The sequence below is a fragment of the Onychostoma macrolepis genome, chromosome 20, assembly GCF_012432095.1.
Source record: "Onychostoma macrolepis isolate SWU-2019 chromosome 20, ASM1243209v1, whole genome shotgun sequence".
Classification (NCBI taxonomy): domain Eukaryota; kingdom Metazoa; phylum Chordata; class Actinopteri; order Cypriniformes; family Cyprinidae; genus Onychostoma; species Onychostoma macrolepis.
In genome coordinates this window covers 13,104,641-13,116,848 of record NC_081174.1, presented here as the reverse complement: position 1 = coordinate 13,116,848, position 12,208 = coordinate 13,104,641, and the positions used below count along the sequence as shown (strand labels likewise).

Sequence of the window (12,208 nt, the reverse complement as noted above, 5' to 3'; positions counted from 1 at the left end):
CAAAACAATGTAAGAGATTCACATAATGCACAAATATGCTTTTTATGCTTGCAAACAACATTAAAAGGTGTTGTTACTTGTAAACGTGACTTCCAAATACACAACAGAACAGGTGAGACATAAGATAACGGATATAAGTCTTTATGCGTCTGTATTAAAGGTATTTTTTTTTTGGTTTTGGTGACTTCCACTGTATGAAAAAAAAACATTTCTGAAAATATCTTGTTCAGGTTTTGCAGAAGACAGACATGCATACCATTCTGTAAAAACATGAATATGTACTGTAAATGACAGAAATTAAATTTTTGGTAAAACATCTCTTTAAATTATATCAGGAGGTTGGTACCAAGACAGACTCAACACACACACATAACCACAAACCACTTTGTCTCATCTCTTTAGTGTGCACTCTTTGATATGAAGAGTAACAAGACATGAGAAATAACAACCTCAGTGCTTTTATTTATGTAATCAGTTAAATTTGTGTAGTTCCTTCCAGTTGGCACTTTAAATTTTTACAGTAATATTTAAGGTTATACATTCAAATACAAGCGTTTTCATAGACAAGCTTCTTTAATTTGTGGCTTTCCTCTCAATATCTGACCTAAGTAAATGTCAGGTATTTGATGCCACAATCCTGATGTCAAACATGCATCTGGGAAATCTCAGCACGCAATCTCATGCGTGATGCTCCCTGCTAGAAGGGGCGTTGTGTCCCCATGCTGGTTCTTCCTGTGGAAGCCTATACATTAGAAGTCCTTATTGTCCTTATTGTTAGTGAGTATAATATACTCACTAATGTGTTTTCTAGATCATGCCTGCGAGCCAGGGCGGGAGAAAGAGTCCGATTGTGCCCAGCAAACAAACTATGATGAACATCCATAGGAAGATTCTGTCTATTACCATAGCAACATACTTCCAGTCCTCTTTTACCTGTGTGAAGAGATAAGAGAATCAAGTGGATTATTATAGCAGTAACACAACATGTAACTAGAAAAGTAAAGTTTATAACAAAACTATCCCTTTAAGTCATATCAGAAGGGTGGTACCAAGACAGACTCAAATATATACCCACAAACCACTTTATCTTTATCTCTTTAGTGTGCACTTTTTATTATGGTTTTGTGTAGTCAGTTACAGAAAGTTACCGTGTCTCTTATCCAGTTGGCACTTTTAATTTTCGCAATAATATTTATAGTTATACATTCAAATACAAGTGTTTTCATAGACAAACTTCTTTTGTTTGTGGCTCTCTTCTTAGATTTTAATAAAAGTTTGTCATAAACTTTGACATTGACTTGACAAATCATTGCTCGAAAGTTGAAAATTGATCTGAACAGGCTGTAGTTCTGTGCCGAATTTGAGCTTAAAAGCCATAGGTTACAATTATTTTATAAATAAATAGTAAATCAAAAAATAAATATTAAATATAAAAATATTTACATTAAAATGTTATATAATATTGTTTAAAAGTTTGGAGTCAATATGTTTTTCTTTTTTAAAGTAATTAACACTTATTTAGCAAATTCGCATTAAATTGATTAAAAATGTCAGTAAAGACGTTTGGAATATTACAAAGGATTTCTATTTCAAATAACTTATATTCATCAAAGATTCCTGAAAAATGTTTCACATCTGTTTCCAGCTTTGATAATAAATATGTTTCTTGAGCATTTAGATGAGCATATTAGAATGATTTCTGAAGGATCATGTGACACTGGAGACTGGAGTAATGACTAAACTTCTGAACAGTAGTGTAAATACAGTACTTTTTTAAAAATGTATTTTTCATGTTAGAGAATTTGAAAGAAACTTACACTAAAGTCAGCATCTTCTGCTCTCAGGTGGTCTGCTATGTAGTGAACCCCCTCCAGAGCTTGCAGGACACTGGGGGACAGAGGGAACCCTGGGTTGTCTGGCATCATGTTGTCAGGCCGCTTTGTGACATTAACTCTTCCACCAAGCTGCCTGGAAGCCAGGCCCAACTCCAGTCTAGAGGAGGGGGCAAATTTCTGTAGAGGAGGTGGAGTCGAGGCGAGAGGGCAGGGCGACGGGGTTTGGAGTGAAAGCGAGATCGCCGAGGACAGCGTTCCCAGTTCTAAGTCCTTATAACAGAAGCGTCTGCGGGACTCGTCCTCCCCTCTGAACCAGCTGGTAGATGTACTGAGGGTTGCGTTCGCTGGTCCAAGCACCCGTGACGTCATTCCTTGGCCCTGCCGCTGCAGGAGGAGGAGTTTCTGCCTGCGACGGCTGTCCGGTGCAGGTCTACGCATAAACAACCACCGTGGGATCAAATCCAAGAAGACTGAGTGAACCCAGCGGGGCATCTTATGAGTGCTGGGCGAGCGGTGGTGGACGTTAAGCACGAAGACGGTGATGACGATGGACAAGGTGACGAAGATCATAGTGAAGAGGAGGTATTCGCCAATGAGTGGGATCACGAGCGAGGTGGAGGGGATGATTTCTGTGATGAGCAGCAGGAAGACGGTGAGCGAGAGGAGGACCGAGATACACAGCGTGATCTTCTCACCACAATCGGACGGGAGGTAAAAGACCAGAACGGTCAGACAGGAGATGAGCAGGCAGGGGATGATGAGGTTTATGGTGTAGAAGAGCGGCAGACGGCGGATGATGAAGAAGTAGGTGATGTCTGGGTAGATCTCATGGCAGCAGTCGTACTTCTTGGTGTTGTAGGTGCCAACAGCATTGATGATGGCCCACTCGCCGCTCTCCCAGTAATCTTTCAAGTCGACCGTGTTCTCGATGCGCTCCAGGTCGATCTTGGCTTTGTCGTAAGTCCACGAGCCGAATTTCATCTTGCAGTTCTGCTGGTCAAAGGGGAAGAAGGTGACATCGATGCTGCATGAGCTCTTGTAGATGGCAGGTGGAACCCAGCGCACTTTACCTGTGTGGAAGAGGTGGGCTTTGGTCATGTGGGTCACCGCAAACTCCCCGTCTGCACTGAAGTGGACAACAACATTCATTTGATCAGATGCAATTTTACTACTGGAAAAGCAGTGAAATGGTTTCATGCATCATACAATTCAGCAAAATTAATTTTCACACATTTTAAAATTTGCTTCAAAGCAATTAAAACTTGCATGTTTGCTGTTACAATGACTTGTTTTATTACTATTTTCATGTATTTTATATTATATATTTTAATATTACATTAAATGAGCACATTTTGAATATACACAAAACATAAAAAAAATGTATTAATAAAGCCTTAGAGTGGGCAGTATGACCAAAATCATTTTATTTCACGCTAACAAAATATATCACAAACAATTTAGTTATTTTTGCTTTAAATAAGGTCATGATATCAAAATATTTGATACCATTGAAATTTCAAAATTCTTTTCACCAGTGTCAATATCACAAATAAAGCACCAGGAATATTAGACTGCTGTCACTTTAAGAGCTGCCTGGATCCAATATACTGTTACACGTATTTTCTTTCTCAGCTGTTTGCTTTCACTTAAGAGTTCAGGAGGATACTTGCAAAGATGGCATTTGACACATACAAGTGTTTTTAAACCACAATACTTCAAAACGTGCGCAAACTATACATTTTCATGTCCACGTAGCACAAGCAACGCCACGTGAAGGTGTAACTGCGATAGAGGTGATAGTCCAAAATCTATACCGGTTGACAACTTTCTACCAGTTAATTGTGTCTACAGGTATATCGCCCACACCCTACTTATAAAAAAAATAAAACCAATCACATAAACAAACAATTATTATTATTATGTTCCAAACCATTTTACACATGCACACAGTTTGGTTGTAGGACTTTGGTTAGTGGGTTATTTTAGTTATATGACATAAATAAATAATTGGATTAATGAAGTATTAAAAAAATAAAATAAATAAACTAACTAACAAATAAATAAATACATGAGTGGTAGATAAGATCGATAAGTGGTTAATTATTTATAAGCTGTTATCATTATTAAATGATGCCTTTTACATGGAGTTTCTTGACTATTTTAAGTCTTTCAGACAGGACAGATTTGTTTTAATAATGATTCAGTAGTTAAACAGTGCATGAACTGCCTATGGAGAGTTTGAATCTAGGCTGGTGTAGCGCCACATTCAAACAGTGGGTGGCAGTCTAAAGAAGTGTATGAGTTCATTTCAGTTCATTTCAGTGCAACTCCAATGGCATGGTATTGCATACAGTACACCTTATAGATCATGTCACTGCTTGTGCGCTTCTGAGAACCAACTCGGCTTTGAAAACAGTCTACACAGCATTACACGGTTAACATATACGCTCTGGCTTGATTTCTTTGCATTTAACTTGTGGGGATTTATGAGTGTTGTTTAGCTCAGATAAATTGTTACTTACTTGTTGTACAAAACTATATCCGGGACCCAGATTAGTTCTGACGGAACCCTGATAGAAGTCACATTGTCGTAGTCTGAAGGCTTCCAGCGTAGTTTATAGTCATTCCACTCCTGAGTGAGAGGCCACAAATGTTCAGGAAATTAATAACTAAATCACTACAAAAAGTCTGCCACCATTATACTTATCTGCCAATTTTATTTTGATTATTATTATTGAATCATTTTACTATTTAGCCAACTTTGCTCTAATTTACAGTGCCAGATCATTACAATTCTCTTCTCCATTCCACATATTAGCTTTCCTGCTGCACACACCTGCTTTAGCCAGACATTTGTTGTCATCATCTGATTCTTCTCGTCCTGTGGAGGAGAAAAAGAAAGAAGGACAGTGGGTATTAGATGAGTCAGGATGCTGGGCTTGCTCCAGCAGAAAGCTTTTGGTTCAGAAAGGTCACAAAGACCTTATCATTTTAATCTTCTGATGGACTTGCAGCCTTCAATGTCCATGTACCCTAATTCATCAAGATTCTAAGGTTTTAGGGCCCTTAATCTGGCAATATACAGTAGGATGTTGGCATTACTGCCTTATGAAATGAATATTTCAGCACATCTGTAAATAAAACTTTAAAAATAATTACTGGCATTTGTTATTTATTTTTATTGTAAGTATGCTAAGCTTTAGATAACCTTGGGCCAAAACAGACTGTTGCTCTGGATGCCTGTGAAGTTTAGGCTCAATCTGGTTCATTTTTTTTTTTTTTTTTTTTTAAGGTTTGAAATTAATAGCAGTCTGAATGTGTGTAACCTAACAGGAGAAAGGGACATTTGTTTTTGAAGTTTCTTGCAATTATCTCCACTGCAATCTGACAAAGTATTAGTTTTATAACAGCAAGAGAATAATAAACTGTAATATGTTTACTACCATTTAAAAGTTTGTGGTCAGCAAGATTTTAAAATAAATTATTAAAGGATGTTTCCACTAAAAATATTAAGCAGCACAACTGTTTTCAACATTGATAATAATAATATAAATGTTTCTTGAGCAGCAAATCAGCATATTAGGATGATTTCTGAAGGATCATGTGACACTGAAGACTGGAGTATGCTGAAAATTTTGCTTTGCCATCACAGGAATAAATTACATTTTAAAATATATTCAAATCGAAAATAGTTAATTTAACTTACCACATCAATCAGCTGGGCAATAGATAAACCGAACTTGACAATGACAACATCGGAGGTGTTTGGTACAGGCCTTGACCACTTGTTGTAGCCATCAAAGAGCTTTTTGAAGAGTTCATCTTCAGCGTGTGAATGAGTCTTCTCGCAACAAGAGACTGCAAGTGGAAAAGAAGACATTAAATTTGAACAGCTAATACTTGTAGCCTACTAGATTTGATAAAATGTTTCAAAAGAAAATGTAATATATATAATAAGATATCTTATTACAAACCTAGTAAGATTTTTAATGATCTTATGCTACTACTGTTTGGTGAACACAGCCTATTTTATATGCTTAGACTTAGCATATACAGAAAGAATTTTACATCCTGTATATACAGTCTATTTCGACTTCTATAAAGCTCTTTTCACATTAAAACATATGACAATGAGAAAGTGGAGGCATTTTGAATTACTGTCCTGTCCACAACTTGGCATATAAATGGCAGTCACAAAGCAAATTACATTATCTTACAGTGAACTTGGTTCATACTGAAGTGCCAAACATTCAGATTGCTAGAGAAGCTATGAGCGGTTTTGCACGCTCAGCTTATTTGGAAAGTTTTCTTATAGATTTGAGTGTAGCATGACAGATTATTACGCAAGTGTGTGAATTTACAGAGCTAGAGTTTAAATACATAAATGAACTAACGGGAAAGAGAGCCTATTAATTTATCTAGGGCTCACTGACCGCACTATTTGCATGTTAAATAACTAAAACATATAGTATTAAAGCGCTTCATCAGGGGATTAACTCCCATTCATTTTTTTTAATCATATATAATTACACGCATCATCACTTCTCATCTGTCGACTGTAATGGATTTGCTCAAAAATGTTTCCAGGCAAATTATTCTACACGGTTAAACTTCAGCAATATCACGTGAGAAGAGTGCTGTGTTGCCAAAAACGGAGTGTCTATTTACACTTAGCAAATAGCCGCCTTCCAAAAAATCAGCTGTGTAGGCCTACAGTATCTACAGTATCTGCCGACTGACAACTGCCTCAGTAATCACAGCCGAAAAACAGCATAATTTGTGAGTGTGATATTGCTTATACACAACAGTTTAAGAAGTTAATTTTGATTAACTCATGTTTTAAGCAACAATTTTGCCTGTTAAGTTGTCTGTTATTGATCTGACAGCGAAAATGCTTACAAAAAAAAAAAAAAAAAGAACTGTTGCGCCTGCGCGTCTCAGAGCAAGCACGTGTTTTCTAGCATGATTGAATCAGTAGGTGTGTTCGACTTCATGCGGCGCCGCACAGACCTATCGGCGAGAGTAGCCGCTTGCAGTCGGGGGCGGAATTGAAAGCGGAGACTTGAAGTCGGACTCTTTCTGCTCGGGGTAGTGATGCTCTCGCGGTGTTTGGATACTCTTATCACAGATGAAGTGAATAACATGCAATATTTGTCAAATGCACAGATGTTTCAGAAATGTTTTCATGAGCAACAGAAACACTTTTTATATACTGCTTAATACAGGGCCATCTGTTCAAGAATAAAGTTCAACATAAACGTGTACTATTTAAATACCAATAAGCCTTTATCAGTGTTTTTTTATTATTATTATTAAATGTGACTCATTATAACATTGTGACTATACAGTAAAAAAAGCTTTTACTGTTCTAAAAACAGATTTGTGGGCAGTATTTTTTTATTATTATTATGCAAATATTATACAAAGGTTTGTACAAGCATACAACTCACAAGAAGTACAAAAACAAATAAACATTCATAAGAATATTTAAAGTGAAACTATTCATGCCAGGGGTAAAATAACAACAATTTAAAGTAACAAAAAGCTTCATAGGTCTTTCTTGCTTTTTTGTTCTTAATTTTATCTAATGTAGTAGTACCATTTGTTTAATCTCTTTTATAAAATGTTCAAAGTTTGGCTTAGCTTCCATTTTTTTCACACGATTGTGATATTTTCCTAGTAAAATAATATTTGTGAGCTGTACTGAAATTGAAGATGTTAGAAACACACGTCATTGTTGTCATGTGGTGAATTTGGCCAATCGTGAAACAGCTGTGTGGTCATCAGCGCTCCCGCAGTAGCTCTGGAGAAACTGCGCCGGCTGAGGGTCGCCGTGATTTTGCCAAGTAAGACATGTTCCTGGATCAACATCTTTTGTTGATCCTGGATCAACATTATTGTCCAAAAATATAGACTTAACCCAATCTCTACCCCTAAACCTAACCCTACCCATAATTTATTCCTAAAATCAGTGAGAAATGATAGCTGATTAACAAGGGTGTCGAAGCACCTAACCCTGATCATAAGCCTAAAACTTACATTTCCTGAAAAGTTATCCCTCAATTCTGATTGGTTGATTGGAATGACGTTCCAGGATCAACAAAGATGTTGATCCAGGAACATGTTGTACTTGGTGAAATCACGCTCACCCCGGCTGAGTCAGCTCTGAGTCAGTCTCGAAACGCTCTCGCGGTACTTTGATGCCACACGTGACAGTGACGTGGCGTCGGCGCCGGTTCAAGTCGGACAAATTTTCTAACCGGCATGCACTTCTTCAAGTCAGCCGCCGATCGGTTTTCATGGCGCCGCATGAAGTCGAACACACCTAGTGTGTTTGAACGAATCAGTTGTAAATGAGTCGCTGAATTTGAAATATCACACTTACTAAAAACATAGGCATATTACTCTTACTCTTATATCCCATAAAAAAAAATATATAGCTCACACAGAAAATATTTTTTGTATTCCATGCCTTGCTTTTCAATTGTTTTTCTAAACATGCGCTCTTGTAGGATACATGACACTGTGGTGCTCAAAGCTACATTACTTATCTTTTTATACAAAATAACAAAATGATGTTAATGTGAGAGTGCAAAAGGAGAGTAGCTATACCTGGGTAATGTGAAGCTGAAAGGGATATTTTATGTGTTATTTATATGCAGAAACGGGGGTATTTTATGTGTTATTTATATGCAGAAACTGACTGTGCATATGATACGCACGTGTTTGACGTGCATATAATACGCAGTTTTTGCGTGCATATGATACGCGCTTGGTTGGCGTCCATATAATACGCATTTTTGGCGTACATATAATACGTACCTACCCCACACCCCTAAACCTACCAATTGCGTTTCATATGCACGCCAAAGCCCATTTTTGCGTATAAATAGGTCGCCAAATTGAAACAGAAAATCGTGCCATTGAAAAGCACATTCATGAGGTCGGGTTAGAGCATATTTTCTTTTGGCATACTGTTTTTCGTATATATTGAATGGAAGTAGGCATATTCAGAATCAGTGAGTACTAGTATGTCCGAAATCACGTGACAGTGACCACGTGGTGAATATAGTACGTTTGATTTTTATTAATACTACTTATAATGTTCTCTATTTAAATGTTCATTTGGACCTACCTGTATATACTGAGGGAAAAATGCTCTCAAGAACATTGCTTCAAAACACCTGATATGTGTGAAGCCAACAATTTTTAATGATACGTGGGCCAGTGTGGCTAACTGAATGATGACTGATTCTCTTCTTATTCCAAGAGGAGATGTCCTGTAATCTCTGCACCTTTGGTTGACACCTATGCAGGACAGAGGCTAGACACCATTAAGCTGACCCACTCAGGTCTCATCTCTGAGCTGAAGGGGCATTAACACAGAACCCTGAGGACAGTGTTTGCACATAGTATGTGTCAGGCCTGCTATTTGAGTGCTGTAGCGTGGCTGGAGTTGCTCTCTGAGAGCAGTCATTTGCTGTGTGGAGAACTGAGCTCCCTTGGGTCATGCTGGCACAATGAGTCACACTCTGGGCAAGTGACAACATGTCATTAACAAGTCAGATTTAGGGTCTGTACCACAGGGCATTAGCACAGTGGGACATGATATGAAACCCAAGCACAGCACCGACTACAGTCAGCGGAGGAAAATATTTTCTCACCTCTGGCACATTTCTTGCTTTTTAAGCATGTTATGGACAGGCCATTCAGTTCAAAGTTATTATTACTCTGAGGCTAGGAATTTGGTATTTTTAGAAGGACAAGAAAACCTCTATAGTAGTGATGATGTAATATATAGTAATTTATACCTTAAAAAAAAGAAAAAGAAAAAGTGTTCATTAACCAACAGGCAATATGGTTTAATTAGAGAAAATTCTTCACAATAGATTTGTGTTATTATTAATAATATTTTATTTTATTAAGTAAACTTTTCACTTGAATAAAATGTTTAACAAAACATCAAATTAAAAAATAATTTAGATGAAAAAAACAAAAACAAATTTTTAACTGGTGCAATGTGGAGTTTTCTTAAAGAGCTAGTATATTATTATTAATATTATTATCATTAATCTTTTATTTTAAATAAATAACTGAATGGATTTATGGATATATTTATTTATTGTTTTCACTAAAACAAGGTGAGCAGTGTTGTCTTGGTATTTTCATCTTTGTCAAAAAATAAACAAAATGATGGAAGGTTGATAAACCTTTTACACTGCAAAAATGTTTTAAGGTGACTGTGTAATTGGTTTCATTGGTAATTAAATTTAAAGCGCAGCGAACTTATAGATATAATTATTTCACCACAAATTTACTTTAAAACATTATTTTATATAATAAAAGTTTTATTCTAAAACTTTTTGTTTACATGTATAACAAAGTTGTATGCTATATTTTAATTCATATTAATTACAGTGATTTTTCTCAAGTAGCAATAACTGTAGTATAGGCTACTACAGAAACTGTGGTTTCCGTGATCATTTTTGTATATAATGTAAAAGAACATCAGAATTCTAGGCTCGTTCTCGGTTCCAGTTTGGAACGGTGAAGTCTGCGTCAGTTCTGCAGCCGCTCAAACAGCGATAACAGCGCATCTGTTCTCCAGTCTGAGAGGAGCAGAGCAGGTGGACGGATTTCACGATACAGACTTTTAGGCTGATTCAAAGCATCAGACCTGAAATTGCATGGCGACCTTCGTCTTGTATCTCCGTTCAACTCTGGAAACTTTCCAGAGCTCGGGATGTTCTTAAGCAATTCCGATGCAAATAGCGGCGGTAAAGTGCATCCAGCTGCAAGCTGGTCAGATGCCCGCAGTGATATTCATTCATCAGGAGTCCAGCGGCTGCTGACAGCGAGCGGACACATAAATGAAGAGACGCTCGTGGAGAGTGCGAGCGTAAACGCAGAGTGATGAGCAAGCCCAATAAATCTGCCTTGATTTAAGCGCCAGCTTGGCCGTGGAGAGGACATTTCATTTTACTGGCAATCGTGCGTGCCATTCTAATGCCTATATACACATCTCTGACTGTGGATGAAAGCATCTGCATCTTAAACCAGCTCGTGGTGGATGGCTGGTTTAAGATAAACTGGTCTCCCATTGTGGCCAGCTAAAAACCAGATTAAGCTGGATGTTTTGAGATATTTAAGCAGATGCAGTTTAACTGACAATGAATCAAATTGATCAAATTAATCAATGCACGTTGGAAAACAATCAAATATAAACCCTGTCTTATTTTTAAGGCTCCTTTCTAGAAAAGATTCTGGTTTAGGGTGGCCAGAGCTGATTCAAGTTGACAGACCAACTTAGACCAGCATCAAAGCTGCTATTATAACCAGAATAAGGTGGTCAGTGTGGTTTTTGGAAATGAGCAGTCAAAACCAGTTTATACAATTAATAGTCAGTTTGGACTAAACCAGCTCCCATGTTCCATGGTTTCTTTTCTTAAGCAATATTTGTGAGAAAATGTGAAAAAATCAGAAGTGAAACTTACTTGACTCACATAGGATAGTGCAGAGAAGAGAAATCCTCAGGAAGAACCGCTGATTCGGAAAGCGCTCCATCATACAGCCAATTACTTGCGATACATTTCTATATTTTCATCAGCATTCCACGCGACAGTTTCTTTATAATTCAGTGGCTTCTGTGTTTTCTGTTGTGGTGTCATACTCTGCATCTTCTGCTGGTTGTATTTAGGGTTAGATGTTCTCGTCAAGTTTTTTTTAATTTTTTTTTTTTTATAAATCACATGTATTCTAGCCTAAGTGTTGGCAAAAATCAGTTTTTCGTTTCGAATTAAGTAACATAAATCCAGTGTTTATCCATATTTATCCAACCCTGAAGTTTCTTTCTCTCTACGTGAAAAAGAACGATGGGCTTAAGTTTTGCGCACCTGTTCAGCGGAAGATCAGATTCAGTGCTGCAAAAGTATTATTAATCTCCATAAGCATCCAAAAACAAGGATTTTTAGAAGCAGATATTTCCCAGAGTAACTCCATTTGTGTCACACAGTGTATAGATGCACTCATGACCTGGCTCCTGCTGTTTCCAGGGTTTACTCCAGACTGAGCATCTCTCTCTCAGTCCGCCTACCCACTTTCATGTCAGACAGAAAGGGAGGGAGGGAGGGAACACATCACAAGTTCACGAGCTTGACCACATTCCAAATTGCCCGATGTCTGTTTTCAACAAATCTGAATGAATTTGCTTTTTCAAATAAAAACAACATAATTAACTCACGCTTAATAGATACGTTCGCCAAAGTCGTATGGAGACAATCCTTGTCAAATCAGATTGAATTGTTATTGCAGTTAATCTCCGCTAGAGGTCAGGGTAGCTGAATAAATGCTGAAGGAGAGCGAGAGCTCAGTCA

At 37.4% G+C, this 12,208-nt stretch overlaps 1 protein-coding gene across 4 annotated transcripts; it reads right to left on the bottom strand.

Annotated features, from left to right (window-relative positions):
- Positions 1-23: 23 nt before the first annotated feature.
- Positions 24-11,937, bottom strand: chrna2b (cholinergic receptor, nicotinic, alpha 2b (neuronal)). Of its 4 annotated transcripts, none has more exons than XM_058755642.1 (6): positions 11,330-11,937; positions 5,542-5,693; positions 4,672-4,716; positions 4,358-4,467; positions 1,818-2,961; positions 24-933 (listed from the first exon to the last, which is right to left on the bottom strand). In XM_058755642.1, exons 1-6 carry the CDS (start codon positions 11,400-11,402, stop codon positions 808-810), a joined length of 1,650 nt encoding a protein of 549 aa, XP_058611625.1. In that variant the 5' UTR covers positions 11,403-11,937; the 3' UTR covers positions 24-807. The 4 variants fall into 4 exon arrangements, with proteins under 4 accessions (XP_058611625.1, XP_058611626.1, XP_058611629.1 ...); XM_058755643.1 differs by having other exon boundaries at positions 11,339-11,937; XM_058755646.1 differs by lacking the exon at positions 11,330-11,937 and adding an exon at positions 7,566-7,601 and having other exon boundaries at positions 26-933.
- Between the last annotated feature and the right edge of the window lie 271 nt (positions 11,938-12,208).

Bases quoted from the DNA above. Each gene is read 5' to 3' on its own strand.
- chrna2b (XM_058755642.1), bottom strand. From the start codon at position 11,402: ATGATGGAGCGCTTTCCGAATCAGCGGTTCTTCCTGAGGATTTCTCTT. The intron at 4,717-5,541 runs GTAAGTTAAATT...TCTCCTCCACAG, and splicing joins TTGCCCAGCTGATTGATGTG to GACGAGAAGAATCAGATGAT. The intron at 2,962-4,357 runs GTAAGTAACAAT...TGTCCACTTCAG, and splicing joins GATATAGTTTTGTACAACAA to TGCAGACGGGGAGTTTGCGG.